General features: G+C 35.7%; 1 protein-coding gene across 2 annotated transcripts; it reads right to left on the reverse strand.

Annotated features, from left to right (window-relative positions):
* Nucleotides 1-3,777: 3,777 nt before the first annotated feature.
* Nucleotides 3,778-15,855, reverse strand: LOC123868796 (netrin receptor DCC-like). 2 transcript variants are annotated; one of them, XM_045911402.1, is made up of 17 exons: nucleotides 15,519-15,855; nucleotides 14,588-14,780; nucleotides 13,313-13,416; nucleotides 11,065-11,218; nucleotides 10,545-10,749; nucleotides 8,923-9,109; nucleotides 8,294-8,418; nucleotides 7,935-8,069; nucleotides 7,607-7,807; nucleotides 7,168-7,471; nucleotides 6,977-7,092; nucleotides 6,343-6,554; nucleotides 5,660-5,820; nucleotides 5,357-5,485; nucleotides 5,123-5,274; nucleotides 4,592-5,043; nucleotides 3,778-4,514 (listed from the first exon to the last, which is right to left on the reverse strand). In XM_045911402.1, exons 1-17 carry the CDS (start codon nucleotides 15,616-15,618, stop codon nucleotides 4,433-4,435), a joined length of 3,012 nt encoding a protein of 1,003 aa, XP_045767358.1. In that variant the 5' UTR covers nucleotides 15,619-15,855; the 3' UTR covers nucleotides 3,778-4,432. The 2 variants fall into 2 exon arrangements, with proteins under 2 accessions (XP_045767358.1, XP_045767357.1); XM_045911401.1 differs by having other exon boundaries at nucleotides 4,592-5,049.
* Nucleotides 15,856-21,684: the final 5,829 nt, after the last annotated feature.

Here is a 21,684-nt window from a genome sequence, read left to right on the forward strand (position 1 = left end):
GGACGGATCAACAAATTCCTGAAAGGCCGACAACGCGCGGCGGTACCTCTTGTGCTGCAAATGTTCATGGGCGGCGGTAATCACTTAACACCAGGTGACCCGCCTGCTCGTTTACTCGCTATTGTATAAAAAAAAAATTTGCCAAACTACTTAGACTTAACTTGCTAAAAAAAATCAAAACTGACCTACTCTTTTATCTGATTAGTAGGTAAGTTCATTGATTTTTCTATCTTAATAAAGAATTACTGGGGGCTTGCATCAAACAAGACCTACTTACATGCAAAATCTCAAGTTTGTACCTACTGTACGTTGATATTTAATTTTCAGTCTATCTGTTCTCGTTACAAATGATAGATAGGTACTTACATAGCAGTGATTTATTTCAGGAATCGAAAAGCAACCTGCTCAAATAAAGGAGGTGGACTAATAAAACAAAGGTATACTAATGACAATTTATTAGTAGTATTACTCATTGTTCATACTAGACAATAAATCACCAAAAACGCCGCTGTATTGCGTGACCCCCACTGGGTTTCGTTCACCGGTGTCATAATTCTGTGTTGATTTCCTTCACCCGTGACTAATGCAAGGGTCATTTTGTAGTCTTTTTAATGAAACGTCCTTCTTATATTTCACTGTTTATTTTAGGTTACCAAAATATATCACAAAGCATCACGATCAAATACATCACATTGGCTGGGCAGCGCATATTATTATTATTAGAGATAGGACAAGGAGGCTCCGATGTCCCAAGACATCTCGTTTTTTATTCGTTGAAAAGTTAGCCTTTGACTGCCCTTTTATGATTCAGCCTACGATGAAAGCGAGCTGAACTGGAAAAACATGAACAACGTTGGCAACCATGAAAGAAAAAAAAATTAATCATTAAACCCTAGCCTAATTAGCCTAAAATATGATTGATAATGACCAATGATTCGACACAGAAATGTTTTCAAAAGGAACTTTCGAAATAATACAAAAACTGGTAGTATAACTTAAATTTATTCGTAAGTTTTCAAATCAGAAAGGGTGTTTCACAAGCAAACAATCTTCAACTAAGCAAACAGTCTTAAGTCCATAAAGGGAAGAAATCAATTCAAGTCAAAGAAACATTCGTCAAACAAGTATGCCGTCGATATTTCAAGAATCCGCTAGAGACACCGCCTACCTGAAGTGTAGAACTGGAAATTGGAAACCATAACTCAACAAGTATTAGGGGAAGGAAAACTCCATGGCATCTGTAGGCCTTATCTATGCCTATAAATATCATACGGAACTCCGGGTCGAAGGAGTACGAATTATAGCTATGAAAGTACTTTCAGTCGCTGTGTTATGGGTAATTCATGCACCCTCGCTCTCTAATTTTACGGGAATTTTTGGTAATTATTTTCCAAAATTCGTGACTTCCATCACTAAAGTTGATTTAGTTACAATAATTTAAGGTGAATAATGGATTAGTGGTCTCTAATTTAGTTTGGATACTGTTTGTTGCGGTCAAAATAATACGCCCAATTTTGAGAAAAAACTTAAAAGATATTGCCAGTTCCTAGCTCGATCCACTTTAGTCTATACGAACAAAAAAATTAACAAGTTTAAATTAAAAATTTATAACACCCCCGACAAGTGAAGGTTACAGTAACTAGAAAATAGCTGATAACTTTCAAACGGCTGAACCGATTTTCTTGGATTAAAGCTAAGAACACTCTCGATCAAGCCACCTTTCAAACAAAAAAAAAAACAAAATTTAAATCAATTCATTAGTTAAGGAGCTACGATGCCACAGACAGATACACAGATACACCCGTCAAACTTATAACACCCCTCTTTTTGGGTCGGGGGTTAAAAATAAATACTCTACAAAATAATATAACAAATTCTTAATATCAGAAAAGTAACTATGTGGTACAGACGCATTCCACTTTTTCTTTATTTGACTTTTTGTTGCGAGGAAGAGCTCACTCTGAAAATTGCGCAGGGGTGATGTGATTTGAAAAAGTAAATAAAAATTCTGAGAAAATTGAGTTTCAAGTTTGGTTTTAGTTTGATGCAGGTTTTGATTTTATAATAAAAGTCCTAATATAATACAAAGGAAAAATAATTTTATCCTGTACCTACACTTTTACGGAAACTAAACTACCAAGATTATGGGTTTCGGCAGGCGTTAGACTTGTAGCTACTAGAGTACTAATATTACTATGTGAGTAATATTACTATGTGAGGTGAAAGCCATGGATCAATAAAATGGCTATAGATATACCTATCCTTAACTTTACCATGTTAACAAGCACCCCTGTGCACTGCGTCATCATTTATCAGTCAATCTATTTCACTATGCTGACGAAGTCTTGGCTGATTCCAAGTAGTGATATTACATTGTTAAGTGTTAGATATAATGCTGTTAACTCGATTGACCTTCCAAATTGTGTTATCTTTATTAGCTTCATGTAATTGCTCTTCAAAATATCAGTGGAACTGACAGGGGGTTTTGCCGTCTATTTTCTGACAAGAGCCATCATCCAACACCTGGTGTGAAATGCAATCAAGTTTAATTATTACGGGTATTAATAACAAGGGCGTACTGGGGCCTGGTTGTCATGGAAACACCCCAAGTTGGGACGCAGGCTGCGAATCTACCACACGAATGTTAGATATTTACGAGCAAAGCTGATTAAGGGCTCTAATTGTTATGAAACTTTCGCTCATAGTCAAACTAAATAAACTGGAGAGCGAACAGTAAGGAAGTATCTAAATAAAATCCCAAAGAGTAGTCAAGCCTTTGTCGATTAAATATTTATCTTCGTTAGCAACATCTAGATATTCATATCCATAGTCCATACCAATATACGAATGTCTGTCTGCTACCTTTTCACGGCTCATTCATTTAACCGATATTGACAAAATTTGGACCTCTTGTACCCTGGGGCCGTCACTTTGTCCCAAAAAATTGCAGAGTTCTCACGAGATTATAAAAAGCTAAACTCACGCGGACTAAATAGTGGATCTTGTAAATTAATAGGAAGCTGTAAAGCAAAAACGTCCATTAGGCCAGCAGGTATTTCGAACTCAAAAAAATCTTACCTAGCAACATAACCTACTGCAATAGTATAAAACTTTTCTATTTGCTCAAGGTAATGAACTTTACCTGCAGCAAATGCCCTGAATGTCTACAATTTGAACACCATTAAGAGGGCTCTCTCCGTCACTCGCTTCATACAATCGTAGTTCCAATTTCATTTGAATAGTAAGCAACCAAAGTCCATGAAATTTTGCAGACATATTCTAGAAACTAATATCTGTGCCTGTGGTGTTTTAGATTTTTTTTAAATATGTAGTTTTAAAATTACAGGGGCTCAAAGATTTGTATGAAAATTTTTAAGACCGCGTAACTTTGAAACCGAATATTTTAACAGAAATTTGGAAAACCATAGACTTAGTTATTAGCCATTAGATATTAGTTTCCAGAATATGTCTGCAAAATTTCATGGACTTTGGTTGCTTAATATTCAAATGAAATTGGAACTACGTTTGTATGAAACGGGTGATGGAGAGAGCCCTCTTAAATGCCATTAGTAATGTGTCGTACATGATTAACAAGCTATTTGCCAGTTTAGAAGTGTTTTGATTACTTGCGAATGACTATTTTATTGGATAACTTATTATTCAGCACCATATCATTTGCTCTTGTTGCTGCTTGACATAAAATACAAAAAATCTTGAGACTTTGATCCGCTTTATACATTAACAAAAATAAATCAGGTAAGAAATAAAACAACTTCATAGAAATGTAGTACTTTAATCCGGTTCCTGAGTCATCAAAATATACAAACAGCTTTTTAAGATCTATTATATCCGGGTTGTACAAAACTCTACAGTGATCATTTTAATGTTAACAATAAACAGTTAAGTCCATTTTCAGTAATTTGTTAAACTACACACAATAAATAGAATAAGGGTAAAATTGTATAAGGATATCAAACATTTCAAATTATGTACAAAATTAAAATCAATCAAAATTATACTATATCACAGTCACTAGAGAAAGGTAAACTATGTAATGACTACATTAGTTACGTAATAATATGGCAGTCTATAATGTAAACACATCCACAAAGCTACAACCTTTAAGAGTACCATCTTCCCCACCGCTTTTAGGTTTGAATTACTATTTCAGTGTATTAATGTATAATTATGTTTTAGCAGTCATAAATTTTTCTCCAGTACATTGAACATTTTTCTCCAGTAGGACCTATCAGATTTCAAAATTATTATATCAATCGTTAAATTTTAGCAAAACAATAGTTTAAAGCGGTGTAACAATCCTCCAAATTCCTTACCTAAAATTTCGACAACCTTTTTACATTGTTTATGTACATTGTCCCTAAGCTTAGTATTGCTTTTATTACTTTCTAATGATATTTTAAAATGTACTAAATTAACTCCGGTATGTGTGACCCGAACAACCTGATGTACCAGAATTTGTGGTGAACGCATGCATTTCCCTGTACGGTGATTCTCTGCAACAATTGCACAATAAATATTAAATGAGATCGACTGGAATTTCTATATCAGTTCAAAAACTCCTAAAACTTACCTTTCATATGGCGGCGGTGGAAGAATATCGCATAAATTCATTCTACAATTTTGTTCACTTCGCCTCCCTTGACTGGAATGTTTTGAGTCTTGAGCCATTTGCCTAAAACTATTTTCTCTACCCAGCCATTGCCATTGGGGATAGTCATACTCTACATCAGCAATCGCTGTCCACTCTTTATTTCCATCATGATGACTAGATGATCGAGATTGAGTTGTTTTACATGACGGACATTCATCTAATGACAACTCTTGAATATCGTCTCCTTCATTCCCACATTTGGTCATTTCACTGTAATCTTTTGTTAAAGTTGAACTACTACTTCGACAACAAGTAGAACATTCTTCATTGGAGTATTGATTGCTATCAGCAAATGATCTTGCCATACTATTATCATATGATTCTGGACTAACTGCACATTTTATACAAGAATCTTCAGCATCTGTATGATCCTGCAACTATTGTTTAATTATTCCTACTTGTTCAATAAAGTGACACAAATGTTTACATAGTACAATGCCTGCAAAATACCTGATAGTTTAATTCAGTATAAATAGCGCTAGATGCATAAGGTTCCGGAGGGTGCCTTCTATTGTCTTCATGAGACATCATATTGACTGCACTAGTGTGTTGTGGCAAACTATACTCAGCCTCCATAGCCATAGTACCTATAGTATGGCCACCTAAAACGTACGTTAATCAATAAGTTGCTGTATATAATACAATCCTATACTAGTAAGCACATTAAAACGTAATCAAACTTACTGTGCAGTAAGCTTTGGTGGCAATTCAATATTTCTATTCTTGGTTCATTTGACCCTTCAAACAAGGGCCTTTCACGAAGCCATACAGCTTCTTTACCCAACAAACATTGAGTATTAGTTATTGGAGTACCTAAAAATGCATTTTAGAATTATCTTTCGAAACACTGTTACAAGATATTTGAAAAATAGCAACAAAACGCTCAGATTATATTAATTAAGTAATTTCACTAACCGCAAAATAAATAAAGAAGCCTTTAAAAGTTAAAATGCTAATAACTTAACCAAAAATATCCATGGAACTTACTTGCTGTATTGTGACTCTTTCGCTGTTTAGTCTGCCTTCGCCGTAAGTAAACAATAACAACTCCCCCTACCACTATAATTGCTAATAGAAACAAAGTTAGCACTAGAAGCCAAGTTTCTTGGAACATTGACAATATTGCTTTATCAGTCGCAGGTTCCGTTCTGAAACAAAGTTGCTGCTATTTAAACTTGTTAGAGTAAGTGCGTAGTAAATGCGAACATTAATTGAAGAATTAACGGGTATAAGATAACATATAAATCGATCCTTTACTAATACTAATACTATAAATGCGAATGTATATCTATCTGTCTGTTTGCTATCTTTCCACAGCGGTTAGCTATTTTATCATCCCGGGGATGAATATTGACTAGTTTTTGACCTAGAAAGTCAAAGAGTTTCCACGAGATTTTGAAAAAACCTAGATCAACATAGATGAAATCGCAGATATCATCTTTTTGGCACAGAAATAGCTTGCATCCTGAAAACGAACATAAGCTACTTTTTGTCCTAAAAAGAAAAGAATTTCCAGAATGTTTAAAAACCTTAATCCATGCAGATGAAATCACTGGCAAATAAAACACTATATTGAATAAAACAACAATTAAAATGGGATAGTAAATTTGGAAAAAATGTTATGCATAATAGTAACGTCAAAATGAATGTAATAAGGCTGATGTACTTACTGCACGTAATGTCTCTGAGACTGCGTTGGCAGCATGTGTATTTGGGTGGGCGTGCTAAAGGGTCCATGGCCACGTCGCGTGACGGCGGCTGCGCGTGCGCTGTACCTTCCACCAGCGCGCAGGGAACTGGCGGCTGCAGCACGCGTTCGTGCGCCAAGTGACATCTGACCTACCACCCGACCGTTGCTGCTACCACCTACGCGCACCTCAATCTGTTTGTGCATTATATCATCGTGAGTACAGATCAAGCAATTGATGAAATTCAGTCCTTTATCTTCATTCGAAGAAGATCGAACATGATCATCAAGAGTTTTAATGCTACCCTCGCTAACCCATCTGACTTGTGTTAATCAATGTATTACTTAGATTAGTGTGAGTAAACAAATGTGAGTAAAGCAAATTTTTTTATGTAGATATTATACAAAATTAATGTTCGTCTGTCTGGCTGTTCGTTACCTGTGTTCCGTTCATTCGATTGAGTCAAAATTTTGTACTGTTGTCGTTGATACTTGCATGAAGATGTCTGATGTATACCTATTACCTACCATCAATCTACAATGGCTGATATGCGAGCCGAATCGCAACATGCCGGACAGTTAATGGTTAGTATAAATTTTAATGATAGTAAACTTACCAAGTAACCGGCAAGTTCACCATTCCACGTATGTATAGGAGGTGGTTCCCAACGTATCCAAGCTGAAGTAGCGTTAATAACCCCCGCCGAAACATTTTGTGGAGGTGCCGTTGGAACTAAAACAAACCCAACCTAAAGTAAGAGCAATTTGCTAATTTTTGTATTGATATTAAAGTGTTTCTCAAACTTACTGTCTTCTTCCGTAAGACCACTCTTCATGTTGGACGGTTTGCCTAACAGCAATTTGTAAAATGGCATCAAAAATATGTTATATTTAGCGTACGGCATCAACCCTGTTAATAAATGGCTCGACGAACCACTGTTATGAACTGTCGTCATTGTAAAATTATCATACTTTGTTAATTCGATGAAACTTTCTAGAGAGTTATTTGTCTGGTGTACATTTTGGAAGTCTACAGCGTGTTGGCGGTTTAAAGAGGTGCCGTTGAACCATATTTTTACACCTTCTAAATATTCGTTGTAATCTGTTAATACCTGAAATCAAAAGCCGATAAGTTCAACTGCACATCAAGCGTGCATCTGAGCATCTGATGGAGCTCTAAGATTTGATTGAATTGTCAGAACGAAATAAACTTGATGCCTAATACATTTCAGATTATGCAAACTTACATCCCAAACAATTTTCAATGTGGTTGAAGATATTCCTTCTACACGTCTCAAAGCTAACACATCTTGTTGAAGATATCGACGTGCCTGAACAAGCTCATATTGTGTCATTGGTGGATGGTTTTGTGGTTTATCACCATATTCAGGAGACGGAGACGATGTTTCAGAATGCCCAGTAAAAGAGTTGGCTTCTCTTCTCAAGACCTACGAAATTAAAACATTTTAAAGTGTGTTTATATGTACCTAAAATACTTCAATCTTCGTGAGTCTTAAGACCAAATAAAGAGCTATTAAGACAACCTATTGTCGATAGACAAGTTGTATAACTTACTTGCAAAGTTGCCGTATGTAGAGCACTCCCTGCTGCACTAACAGCAACACAAGTCAGTCTACCAGCGTGTTGTGTAAGCACTCGATCCAAATAAAGAGACCCCGTTCCATGATCCGAATTTGGGAAGACAAGTTCCTGTTGAGAAAGGAATATATCACTTAGAAATTGTTCTAGAAATAATTTGCTTGGGTCCGACCTTTTTGGCTTTGGCTTCTGCATTTTCAGCCAAAAAAAAACCACCTCCAGCCAAATCTTGGCCAAAATGGGCCAAAGCTATGACCGAAGCCAAGGGCTTCTAGCAAACGCCGACATTCATAATAAATTAATTTTATTAAAAATTATTAATATCTATAACCTACTTGAGAGCCTTCCATAGTCCAGAATACAATAGGCTTTGGCATACCATCGGCTTCGCATTGAAATGAAACAGATTCTCCTTCCCATGCTGTTTGGTCAGAAGGGACTCTTGTGAAATGTGGCAAAGCTAAAATACATAAATAGTAAAAATATTTCATAAAACTCGATGGTTGAACAAAGGATTTATATAATTTCTCAAAGCGATTCGTAAATATCTTTTTTGACTATTGATTTTTTTAGCAAATGATCCAAATGAGATTTTGAAAAATAATATGTAAGTATAACAAACAATTAGTCTATTAAAAAAAATTGGTATACAAAATCCTATAAATAAGGAACGGCTGATATGTCACTAATTAACAATCTAACACATAATGTGTGAACTAAATTTAAATTGTATGAATATTGGTATTTTCAACTGTATTTTAAACAAACCTTTGAGCGTTTCGGCAATGAAAGTGTATGAATTTGTTACTGATTCTCTCAAATTGTTGTAGTTTTAGATATAAACCAAACCTAGTTTAATTTTAATTTAGATTGTACCGATGGGGCTGGCATATAGGACACCTATAAAAGCCCCTTAAAAATATTAGAATAAAAAAAAAAAAAACAATCTAACATGAGTACTAACAATGAACAGTCAATGATGCACTAGCCACGCTATATCCAGCCTGGCTTTCAGCTCTACACGTATAGGTCCCTCCGTCCGACTCAACAACCCTATCTATCCTCAGCGACCCTCGACGTATTATTGCGTACGGCGATAATGACCCCTTATCTCGTGACCATGTTACAGATACATCTGCCTCTGGTGATGCCTAAAACGAAATGCTTTCTCTTTAATTTAAAAACACAGAAGAAAATACATAAAGTAAAAAAAAAGTATAGTAAAGTAGATAAGTAGGTACTCATTTCATTGTACCACTATACGTAAGTAGGTAATTGGTACGAGATAGGTAGTTAATCAGTCTTATCGTTAAAACAGGCAACGGGTAGAGGAAATAATAGTAAAGTAAGCGGAAGAAGTGTACCATTCAAATAAAGTTGAAATAAAGTCAAATAAAATACACAAAAAGATGAATAATATAGTAGTGTAATATGTACATATCCAAGTCGATTCGAAAGAATTAGAAAATATTGCAAAAGTGGCCACTATTTTAGATTTAAAATTCGAAATCTTAAGAGGGCTCTCTCCGTCACTCGTTTCATACAATCGTAGTTCCAATTTCATTTGAATATTAAGCAACCAAGGTCCATAAAATTTTGCAGACATATCTATGTTCTAGAAACTAATATCTATGTCTCTGGTTTTCCAGATTTCTGTTAAAATATTCGGTTTCAAAGTTACGCGGTCTTAAAAATTTTCATACAAATCTTTGAGCCCCTGTAATTTTAAAACTACATATTTTTAGAAAAATCTAAAACACCACATACACAGATATTAGTTTCTAGAATATGTCTGCACATGGACTTTGGTTGCTTAGTACAATTTACTTACAATCCGGGTATCTTTAAAACAAGAGTGAATAGGCACCTTCTAGGTAAACGCGTCCCATCTTAAACCACATCATCACTTTCCATCAGGTGTGATTGTGGTCAAGCGCTTGCCTATAGTGAATAAAAAAAAAATTGTATTCAAATGAAATTGGTACTACGATTGTATGAAACGAGTGACGGAGAGAGCCCTGTTAAAATAGTAGGTATTCTTAATCAACCTTAAAATATAGTATACAGTACAATCGTAGAATTAAATATACGTTACGTTCGTGATGTACTAAAGATAGGCACAGCTAAAGTCGGTCACTTAAAAATTAAAATTCTATAGCAAGTCGCGCCGTTAAGGTGTTGAATAATTAATAACAAAATGCTTCATCATCATTAATCTTTAAAACATGCAACTGAATTTTGGTTCGCTTTTACCATAATATAAATAACTTACGATACCATTAAATAGAGTAATTAAAGTAACTAATTTTTAGTATTTTTCATCGAAGTAAAATTATGACTGATCTAATTTAACTGTAGAAATCAAACTAAACCTTCTCTGTAATTAATTACAGTACCTACCCGGTAGGAAATATTGCACATCTTTACAAACTTTAGGAAGAGATTTCTGCTTCATAGAGCGTCGTCTCTGTCACTCACACCTACGTGACATTTCATCGTTCTCAGTGACAGAGACAACACTTTACGAAACCTTTATCTCTTTCTAACGTTCGATGTGAAATATTTCCTGCCGGGTACTGTACTTACTTGGCAATGAAACTCGATGTTCTGTCCTATTAGCGCCGTTATGTTATTGGGTTTCACTAGAAAATGCGGTCTTCGTAACACGAGTAACGTGGCAGGACGCGATTGTCTTTCCCCTGCCACGTTGGACGCCACACATCTATACACGCCGCTGTCTGACGGAATACTTTCTAGAATCTTCAAATTACCACCATCTATTATCGTTATCCTGCAAATAAACGATTGAAGTTCGGACACAGTACATTTTGATTTTCTTAAACATTATAGTTTCCTCGCGTGAGGTGACTTGCAGTATTTTTTGGTATATTACATGTTTAATTATAATCGTACTTTGGATAGAGTTGTACTAAATAACAATTAGGGCAGTTCCCAAACAAAATATAATGTCAACTCAATATGAATCAATGTTTTATTGTTCTGAGAAATTAATATCAAATCATATTTTTATTTACCTATTATATTTTTTAAAGCAACTACCACAACCTCATTTAGAGAAACCTAAAATATTTTTTGATACGAGTACCTTCCATTAACTTCAACATCTAAAGTGTGTCCATCTTTTGTCCAATGTACTGAAGGGTCGGGAACTCCTCTCGGGGATGAACATTCTAGTAATGCTGGTTCACCGCTAGCTACTCTTATATCTCTAGGTTCACTTCTAAAATCATCCCGCAAAACTGCAAAGAAAGATCTCTCTAAGGCTGAGATTTGTAGAGCGCACTTTGACTTAGCTTAGACTTATGACATTGTTAAAGCGAGACAGCGTTATGTCACTGGCATAAATCTGTCTCGTTTTTACTGAAACTTAAGTCTGAGCAAAGACAAAGTACGCTCTATAGATCTCAGCCTAAGTTTTCCACAGTATATAACTAAATTGATGATTAAATCACATACATATAGCTCAGCAAATAGATACGTGATACGTCGCTTTATTTGCTTCATTCTTATAAAAATCATGTGGAACTTGGGAGCTTGGAAAAACCATCATTAAACTCAAAGATCCCATGAAGTAGAGCTGTAGCAAAACTTTCTTTTAATGACAAGTTAAACTGAGCTTTGTGCAATTTGACATACTGTTGAAATTGGCATGACAAAAACAAATTGCTGCACCTCGGCTCAACTGCAGGTGTGCATTGCATCTAAGGCTCAGATCTATAGAGCGACTTTGACTTTACTTAGACTTAAGCTTCAGTTAAAACGAGACGGTTTTATGTCAGCAGTATAGCGCTGTCTCGTTTAAACAATGTCTTAACAGGGCTCTCTCCGTCACTCGTTTCATACAATCGTAGTTCCAATTTCATTTGAATATTAAGCAACCAAAGTCCATGAAATTTTGCAGACATATACTAGAAACTAATATCTGTGTCTGTGGTGTTTTAGATTTTTCTAAAAATATGTAGTTTTAAAATTACAGGGGCTCAAAGATTTGTATGAAACTTTTAAGACCGCGTAACTTTGAAACCGAATATTTTAACAGAAATCTGGAAAACCACAGACATAGATATTAGTTTCTAGAATATGTCTGCAAAATTTCATGGACTTTGGTAGCTTAATATTCAAATGAAATTGGAACTACGATTGTATGAAACGAGTGACGGAGAGAGCCCTCTTAAGTCTAAGCAAAGTCAAAGTGCGCTCTTATAGATAGGACTACGACTGTCGACCACGGGACGCCTTTGTCGAGAACTACACGGCCCAAAGCGTAGGTTCAGACTACGAGCGTTGCGTTACCAGAATTCATCCAAAATAATTCGAGCTACGTGAGTTGAGATTTATAGGGCAGTTGAGAGTTTACTGGGGCAATTTATACGAGGATCAAGGTATTATGTACACGTGTATACGACCATTCATAGGATCGTTTAACAATCTGTGTGCTGATGCTGTGTAAAGTCAATGTTTTTAGTTTTTTTTAACTGAATAGGTATGCGCTTAACTGCAATTACACTCTAATAATAATTAATTAATTAAATAATTAGTAAGTGATAATGCAGCCTAAGGTGCAGCGCATCGGCCTAAAAGGCGAATATTCAGTCTTCTTTTCAAGGTTCCAATATTGTAACTGGCGAGTAAAACGAAAGTCAGAAGGGCATTCCATATATTATAGCAGATTCATAAATCACAATTAGTATCAAATATTAAATAATTTTTTTCTAACAATTTGTATTTATTTCTCCTAAGTACTTAGGTACTTGAAGTTCAGGTTAAGAATATTATATTCTACATTATGCTAATGACCACTCTTGCTTAAGTTCATTGTACAGAACAATATTAAAACTTCAAGTAAACGCTAGAGACTGAGCGCAGTATTTTCAAAGTGTTTAAAACGTCTCCTGGGTACATTTTGAGTAGCTTCAGCACATGTGCACTTTTTGCAGACTTGGGTAATTACTGAAAGTTCTCCGTTTATTATATTACTTACTTAATTTTATATTTTAATTCAAAAATACTTACCAAATAGGAACAATTTCAAAGCGTATCTACCTAATTAACTTAATTAAGAACCGCTTAATTGTTTTAATTTTGTACTTACTTAAATACGAAATTTAACGAATTAATATTTCATTAAGTAGATTGTTCTACAAAATAAAAAGACCCTTTTATTGAAAACTTTTACTTGTTTTACTAAATTAGTTTGTACACTAGCATTCCTACCTAATAGGTACTTACATTTATTACCCAAGTTAGAAAATTACTAAAACTTCGTCTTCGTGTTCAATAAAACGATAGAATAGAATTAGACTTAGAATTTTGAAGCTATTAGTTATTCATACCTGAAATGGTGAGGGTGGCGTTCTTGCTAACCGCTTCCCCGACCGTGTTACGAGCAACGCACCAGTACACGCCCTCATCGCTCTCCTTCTTACTTCGCATAACCCTAAAACCAAAATGACGTCATAAAGGGAAGATAAGCTACACTCCTGGAGGTGAAATCCCGTAAAACATGATTAGTTGCCGTCATAAACGTTCATGCATCGCATAAGCGGCTATGCTGTATATCAACAAGACTGCACGAGGAAAATGTTCGGTTTCGGTTTCGGTTTTTCAGATACTTTTTGAGCTATGTCCTTAGTATGAAATTGTACATCTCGCCAACGTTGATAGATTATAATTGAGCGCCAAAACATTTCAGCGTTAAAGTAAAATGTAACTAACTGTTGTTTTAAAGCTCAAGTTCGTCCATATATTATGTAAAAAACCAGCGCCCCAAGCGTAAAACTTATGGAATTAAAATAGGTGTTACTGAATATTTAACTTTGAAAGAACGATTTTTAGGGCCATTTTACTCTGAACTTATTGTGTGTTTCGACGCGACGCGTCGTGTAGTGAGACGTAAAATCGCATACTATGCACACAAATATAAGAATTTCCCAAGAATTTTTCAAACTTTGATGCCATAAATGCGATAGCAAAATGGATCTTATTGGCTAAAAAAGCAAATCTTTTGGGTTAATTCACTGGACTAACATATACACCAGGCTTCAATATTTTTGAAATAAGCAGCCAATGACGAATGAAATCGTGCTAAACAGCTTTATTTTAGAACGAGTGGATTGGTCATGGTTTACTGGAGCCTGTACAATTTTTCCGTTTTACTAAGGATCAGAACCCATGCTGCCAATAAAATTAATTGTGACCCTCGTAATGATGGTTTGCGCATATCGCATCAATTATTGCAAGTCTCGAGAACATTGCGCTTAAAATTTTCGATTACTACAATATTTATGACCAAATTTTGAGTCTCCAAAGTTCATTCGCTTATTCATTTATAGACTCGTGATACTTGGCAGTCCAAGCAATCGTCTAGCGTACCTACTAATTAATTCTATCATATTTGTTGAACTGTATTATGGCAACCCAGAATTTCTGGTTGTCTGTAGTGTCTGTAGTTGTTTCATTGTTTGTGGTCTGTCCTGCGTGCAACCATGTTTTGTCGTGCATCTTCTAACGGAAAATAAAAGTGTCTTTAAATATTAAAACTGAAGTTGTCCTGGCTGAAGAAGGTCCATCCTCCAAGTTTACCTAAAGGAAATCCATGCTCAACTTACCTCAGAAATAACAGTCCATCTTCTAGCAAGACCCTGTGGGGATGGTCGATGGGCGCAAGTGGTAGGCCGTCCTTGTACCACTGGATGGTGGGTTTGGGCTTGCCTTCAGCCACGCAGCGCAATGTGGCAGGGTCGCTTCTCCCGACTATTGTGTCAGCTGGATGCTCTTTGATCCTTGGGGCCCGACTTTGGGCTTTTGGAAGAGAAGGGGGAAGAAAATGTAAGTACCCCTATCCAATAAAGGTCCAAAAGCTAACAATTATTAAATAGGTAGATATAATTAGGTAGATATAATAATAGTTTGCTTGCATAAAGGTCCTTACTCCTTATTCCCTGTGGTGATAAATCAAATCGTAACGTACGACTACAATAATTATTATGTGCAATGTCATGCCTAGGTAGGCCAAATAGATGTTTGATAGGTACTTACATCGAAGTAGTTACCTAGTCTATAGTTATACTTGTTGGTGTAGTAGGTACACCTGTGTACCTGTGACACGCATGCGCGTTAACCAGAAGGGTATGGGTTCAATTCCTGATCAGTACCAAAACTATAATATAAATTTACCTGTCAAACTTTCTAATGGTAAGAAATTTAAGCGATATTTAATAGGTATTGAATTAAAAATTTCTAAATAGGTAGGTACTTAGGTAGGAGTTAGGACCAATATGAAATCAGACCTTAAAATAACTGAAAAAGTTTGTGTTCCTATCTATGAAAAGCTTTGGAAAAGTTACTTTTTGAAAGTGAGCCAATTAAATCTCCGATCCACTGGGAGTTAGTTTAATTAAAAGAACAAATTAAACCTTAATCTTTTTCTCCGAAATATGTTAAAGCAGAACGAGCTTCTTATCAGTTCCATTTATATCGTTCAAGACTTCCAAGAGCAACTTAATTGGCGAAAGGGCACACTTAAGCTTTTTTACTCACCTTTTATCACGTGAAAAGTAAACAAAAGATGCAAAAGCACCACCGACTTGAACTGGTTCCATGCACGTTTGTCTCCTACTATAATTGCACCCGCGACCATACTTGACACCACTTATTAGTGATTACTAACACCACCTAACACTTTGCATTTCACACATCACTTTTTGCAACACAAGCAGATTATTCACACGAGACAACTTCATTTCAATCCATTTTAATATTTATTTTTATGATTATATAAGTTAAAAGTATTGTTTACGTAAATAATTTCGACAGTTTATGCTGACATCGCGATGTATTTGGGCAGAAAAGTGACACAGCCACCCCGTCTGACATCCAAGAGGTGACTGCCCCCCTCTCTCGATATCATTTCGCGCCGACTCAGTAGCTTTCGCGAAGTTGAGCTTTATGGGGATAAGCGGATAAATAAATAAACATGCTGTAGACTTCTGTAGAATTGTAGATTTGCTGATTGATCTATAAATAATTGTTTATGGTTGGCAATTTACGTGCGGTGTTTTATTATATATTTTAAAGCACAAATAATATTTCAAACTACGGATTTATTAATAATTGAAAGGCTGTAAGTTTTATGGAAACTAATTTTGTGAACATCAAAAAGGATATAAATCTATTTAGTTACCTAAGTATTTTTTTGCTGAAAGAAATCTAGACATTAAAATATATGTTTGAGTTTTTAACATTATCTACATGAAATCTTTACAACGGGGAAAAATAGCTAGGTCTTGGAAATGTTTTGATCGAAAAAGTTCTAAAATAATATAAGTAAGTAGGTACCTAAATAACAAGATAAAGTTGAAAACTAAAACCCGACTGCGATCGTTTTAATAAACGCTGAAATATTATAGTAAAAATTGTTTGTCTGTCGCTTGGTATATTTTAATGTTGTAGTACATTTGAATTTATGAACTCAGAATTTTCTCTTCTTTCATTTGACATCCCACTCGATACAACAGCGAAAAAATTTTTTTTCATGTATCATCTGTTAGATCAATATTTTTCGTATAAAATGTAGCCTATGTCACCCGGATCTGTACGACGAATCGATTGACACCTCATTCATCAAAATCGGCCTAGTAGTTTAGGCGCTACGGTGGAACACACAGACTCTGGATACAAACATACATACATAGACTGCTAAAATCATAACTCTTCCTTTTGGCTTTGCCGCAGTCGGGTAAAAAGTAATAACGGACATAAGACGTGTAATACCTATTGGTAACCCTTGTGTAGATAGATACTAAAGCAAATTATGCTAAGCTTGTGCAACATGAAACAATTGTAACATGATAGTAACAAGATAGGTAGTCTACTAACTAGATATGCATTAAGCTACCTACATAGCTTACACATATCCAATCAATACACTCACACATAGAACCTTAATTAAATGACGACAGCAGAAAGCTTTATCAGGCATACGCCGTCCCATGACTCCCTGGACTTCGTGAGGTGCCAATTATGTTCCTTAGCCATGCGAGTCACGTTTGAGCTACCTAACATTGACTTTGTCCATCTTTGTTAGCCGCTGGATTAGCAATTTAGAATTATGAAATATTCTTCTTACTACGAATAGCAGACGAAAATGAAAAAAATACTTACTGTAGGTATTTCCAAATTGTAGTGTGGTTTGAAATAACAGTATTAGTTCTTTTTATGGTTCCATAATCTAATGGGTGCCAACGGGATCCTCCCGATATTACAAAGTCTCCGCTGTCCGTTCGTCTGTCCGTCCGTCCGTATGTCTGTCTGTCAGCGGGCTGTATCTCATGAAACGCAATAGTTACCTAGAGAGTTGAAATTTTGTGTATTAAAGTGTGTGTACTGTGTATTTCCATTTTCCATTGTAACAAATAGTGAAAAACCTCTATAAGAAAACTAAAAAAGAGCTGACAACTTTCAAACGGCTGAATCGATTTTCTTCGATTCTAGCGAAGAACACTCTCGATCAAGCCACCTTTCGAACACAAAAAACTAAATTAAAATTGGTCCATTCATTTAGAAGCTACGATGGAACAGACAGATACACACGTCAAACTTATAACACCCCTCTTTTTGGGTCGGGTGTTTACAAATGTTATTTCTTGTACTTGTAAGGAACCCTTGGTGTGCGATTCCGACTCGTACCTGACCGGTTTTCCATGTAATTATTATCAACATCAAAATAACATTATTTTAAACGAGAGCCTAATTATAATATTATACACGATAATCATCCATTAACACCAAAATAAATTAAATGATGTCAACTAGAGATAAAATGAACTAACACGAATATAATTTAAACCCATGTAATATTATGTGCTATGAAAATTCATTGTGCATGTTTATTCACCATTTCAATAAAATCGCGCTCCTGTTTATTGGAAATAATAATTACGATTAATTACGAAGAAGTTTCAGTAGATGAATAAAATTACAACACTAATACATGCACTAACTCGTGAAGATTTGCAGCAGAAAGTTATGAATTTATGATCACATTAACACCTTGATCATCCCATCGCCGGCCCACTACTGAGCACGGGTCTCTTCTCAGAATGAGAAGGACGGCGGAAGTAGTAGTTACCTTTATGTCTGACACGCTGGCCCAGTGCGGACTGCGGATTGGCAGATTTCACATACTTTTGATAACATTATGAAGAACTCTTAAGCAGGCCAGTTTCCTTACGTTTTCCTTCACGTTAAAGCAAGTGATGTTAAGTTAGAAATATGTGCTCAGAATCGAACCTGCAACCCGCCGAATAGCATGCCGACGTCTTAACCATGACTAGGATCCGTCACCAATTGAGAAATCCATACATTCGTAAATGGAAACGTGTAAGTAGGTACCTACTTATGAATTCGCACCCACACAAAGAAACCATAATGAAATGAGGTCGGCAAAAAGCCTTATCGAGCAATGGCTACGTGGCACGTGCTCCTGATTTCCTGGACCCTGGGATGTGTCAATTGTGATTCTAAAGCACTCCAGTCACGTATTTCGTTACCTAACACTGCGGTGACTGATCTAAATTAGGTACTGGATAAGAATTTTCATTATATATTTTCCTTGTTATAGACACCTGATCCAGTTTCCTACGTATCCATTTATGGAAAACGAGCTAATACCCGTGACTTCGTCCGCGTGGACTACACAAACCTTTCTTTTTTCGTGGGAAAAATATTTCCATCTCACTCATTCTCACGGGTAGCTAATTACAATTTTCGTAGGAATCTGTAATTTTTTTTGAAAATAAAATATAAGCCATGTCACTCAGGAATAGATAATAACGTAGCTTTCTACTGGTGAAAGTTTTCAAAGTTGGTTCAGTAGATCTAGAGATTACTTCCTACAAACCTTTAACTTTTTATAATATTATTCGGTATACATGTATTTTACTTAGTACCTACGTAACTGAAAAGTTTTACACTTTTCTAATTTCAAAGACAAACAAATAAACGTAAACCCTGCTTAATCTAAATGGTGAAATCTTGATTGTTGTCCATTTAATTTGTCTTATCGCAAGTCGTATCTAGCAAATGAAGCCAAAGTGAATTTGGTCCGATCCCGTAATTAACCCATCAGTTCGAGACAAAGGAGGCTTCCTTTATTAACTTCACACTGCTGAAATATTCATGAGCTTGTGCACACTTTGGAGTATATTTTGGGATGAGGTGCTTTTCAAAACAATATTACGAAGTTCAATTTACTGTGTCATATTGGCGCCGGCTTTGCTTCCTATTTGCATAAGCTATCACAGTTCCACAATTTATTATTCATCAATGAAAAAAGGGGTATTTTTATCTTTAAACATACCAATAATATAAAATCTAAAAGCGTCTGAGTGATTAACTGACTACTGATATATCAACGCACAGCTCGAACTAATGGACGGATCGGGCTGAAAAGCATGCAGATATAGGCTATTATGATGTAGACAATAGAGATCCACTAAGAAAGGATTTTCGAAAATTCAACCACTAAGGGCATAAAATAAGGCTTTAGAATTTGTATAGTTCACGCGGACCAAGACGTGGGCATATAAGCTAGTATTAGATATAATTATCAGTACTAATATGAAAACCGAAATTAATTTTTCAGAAAAATATGTTATTGTATGTACCTATGAGATGTTTATATATTAGTTTAAACATCTGAGAATCTATACTAATAAATAAAATTGGAGTGTCTGTCTGTAATTTCGAAATAACTACCTCATATTAAGCTCATATGGTTATTTACCAACGATACCATAACTGAATCACACGTTTTTAAAATTTTTGTCTGTCTGTCTGTCTGTCTGTCTGTCTGTCTGTCTGTCTGTCTGTCTGTCTGTCTGTTTGAAAAGGCTAATCTTTGGAACGGCTGAACCGATTTTGACGGGACTTTCACAGGCAAGTAGAGGATTGACCAGGGCGTAAAATAGGCTACTTTTTTAACCGACTTTCAAAAAGGGAGTTGTGTTTTTCTACCTATGTACACCGAAATCTCTGAGATTTCTGAACCGATTTGCGTCATTTCTTTTTTAATCGATAGAGGAACTTTGCGACATTGTTTCATAAAAAATTTGGAGTCCAACTCCTCAATCCTGATGCTGCAGGGGATCTGACCAATCCACGCGGGCGAAGCTGCGGGTATCAGCTAGTATTACTATAAACTTTATAGTACAGGTATAAATTCTAGCAGAACAACAAGAAGAGGGCAAAAATGCAACGTTATTACAATAATAAACCTGCAAAAGACTTTTCCCGGAAACTGAATGCAGGGCACGTGTGACCCGGGCAGGTGAGTCTTACGACGACTCAAATTACCAAAGCGTGCTTTTTGTGTGTAAGTATAATATTCATAATAGAATATTGTTTCATAAATTTTTGTAACACAAGAAAATACCCAGGAATTTATCCGCGTGGATTTAGGTACTTATTTTAAATTTCCCCTTTAAACATTTTGATTTTTCGGATCAAAAACTAGCCTATAATGTTTGTCTCTGGGATGCAAACTAGGTCTACCAAGTATTGGGTAAACAGATGGGCCGTTGGGACAGATAGACAGACAAGTTTCACATTTATAATATTAGTATTTAGTACGGATAGAAGGTCGCATAATACTCTATACTTGTGAGGAATACAATAATTTTCTCCCCTACCCTGTAAAAAAGGAAAAAGTTAGCGAAGATAAGTATTCGATACTATGTCTTCATGAGATTAAATTTTCAGATTATTTATTAGGCAATAACCATAACGAAGAGGCAAATCTAAATATGTTTTCTTTTTATAGTAAACGGCAGAGGTTGTTTAAATTTCAACGTAGACACACAAACCACATAGAGACAGGCTGGGTAATATAAAATGCAATTTTATTTTCAGATAGTAAACCTGCCTCTGGCGTTCCGCTGGATAGGTACTGGATGCGGAACACGTACTGTTCGGACTTGTGTCAGGTGAGCCTTGCAATGATGCCTTAATCGCAGACACGTGCCGGGTAAGTCTGCAAGCTTGCTATAGGTATGATATGTTACAATTGCTTCCTAACCTAGAGGAAGATAAAAGAACATGATGCTGGTAAAGATAGAGGTAATCACAATGTCGTTGATGATAGGAATAGGAGTTTAAATTAAATGATCGTATGGAATGAATTTTTTATTTCATGGCCTGTGCCACTTATGATATGTCAAGTGTCTACCAGCGTTTCGGACAGCAAATTATACTGAGAAGAGTCAGCAAGAAACTCAACAGTTGCTTTTTTTTTAAACAAATACAATACGTAAACACAATGTAACTTACACTACCTTGTGGGCTGCTGAATGCAAAGGCGAACATTTCCTTATTATGACGTAGACATCTGCTAAGCAAGGATTTTGAAAATTCAACCCCTAAGGGGGTAAAATAGTGGTTTGATGTTGTCTCGGATGAATTCGCGGGCATAAGTTAGTTTTAAATATTGCAGAACAACAGAGTACATTATAAAGTTCCCCACATAAAATGGAACTATATCGGATATTCCTGAGGATATTTCCTGGATCATGCAGAGCACGTCTGTCTCGGACTCGGTCAGGTGGAGCTGGCGATACAGATTACCTGTACGTGCAACTGAATTCAAAGTTACGGAGAAATAGACAAAAGACATATCTGAATTTCAAGCGGTATAGCTTTGCAGATTTTA

This window comes from Maniola jurtina, chromosome 10 (assembly GCF_905333055.1).
Source record: "Maniola jurtina chromosome 10, ilManJurt1.1, whole genome shotgun sequence".
In the NCBI taxonomy this organism is placed as follows: Eukaryota; Metazoa; Arthropoda; class Insecta; order Lepidoptera; family Nymphalidae; genus Maniola; species Maniola jurtina.

Coding starts and splice junctions, on each gene's coding strand:
- LOC123868796 (XM_045911401.1), bottom strand. CDS start 15,618: ATGGTCGCGGGTGCAATTATAGTAGGAGACAAACGTGCATGGAACCAG. Junction 8,419..8,922: donor TGCATCATTGACTGTTCATT/GTTAGTACTCAT, acceptor TATGTATTTTAG/CTTTGCCACATTTCACAAGA. Junction 7,472..7,606: donor CATTGAAAATTGTTTGGGAT/GTAAGTTTGCAT, acceptor TTTTGATTTCAG/GTATTAACAGATTACAACGA.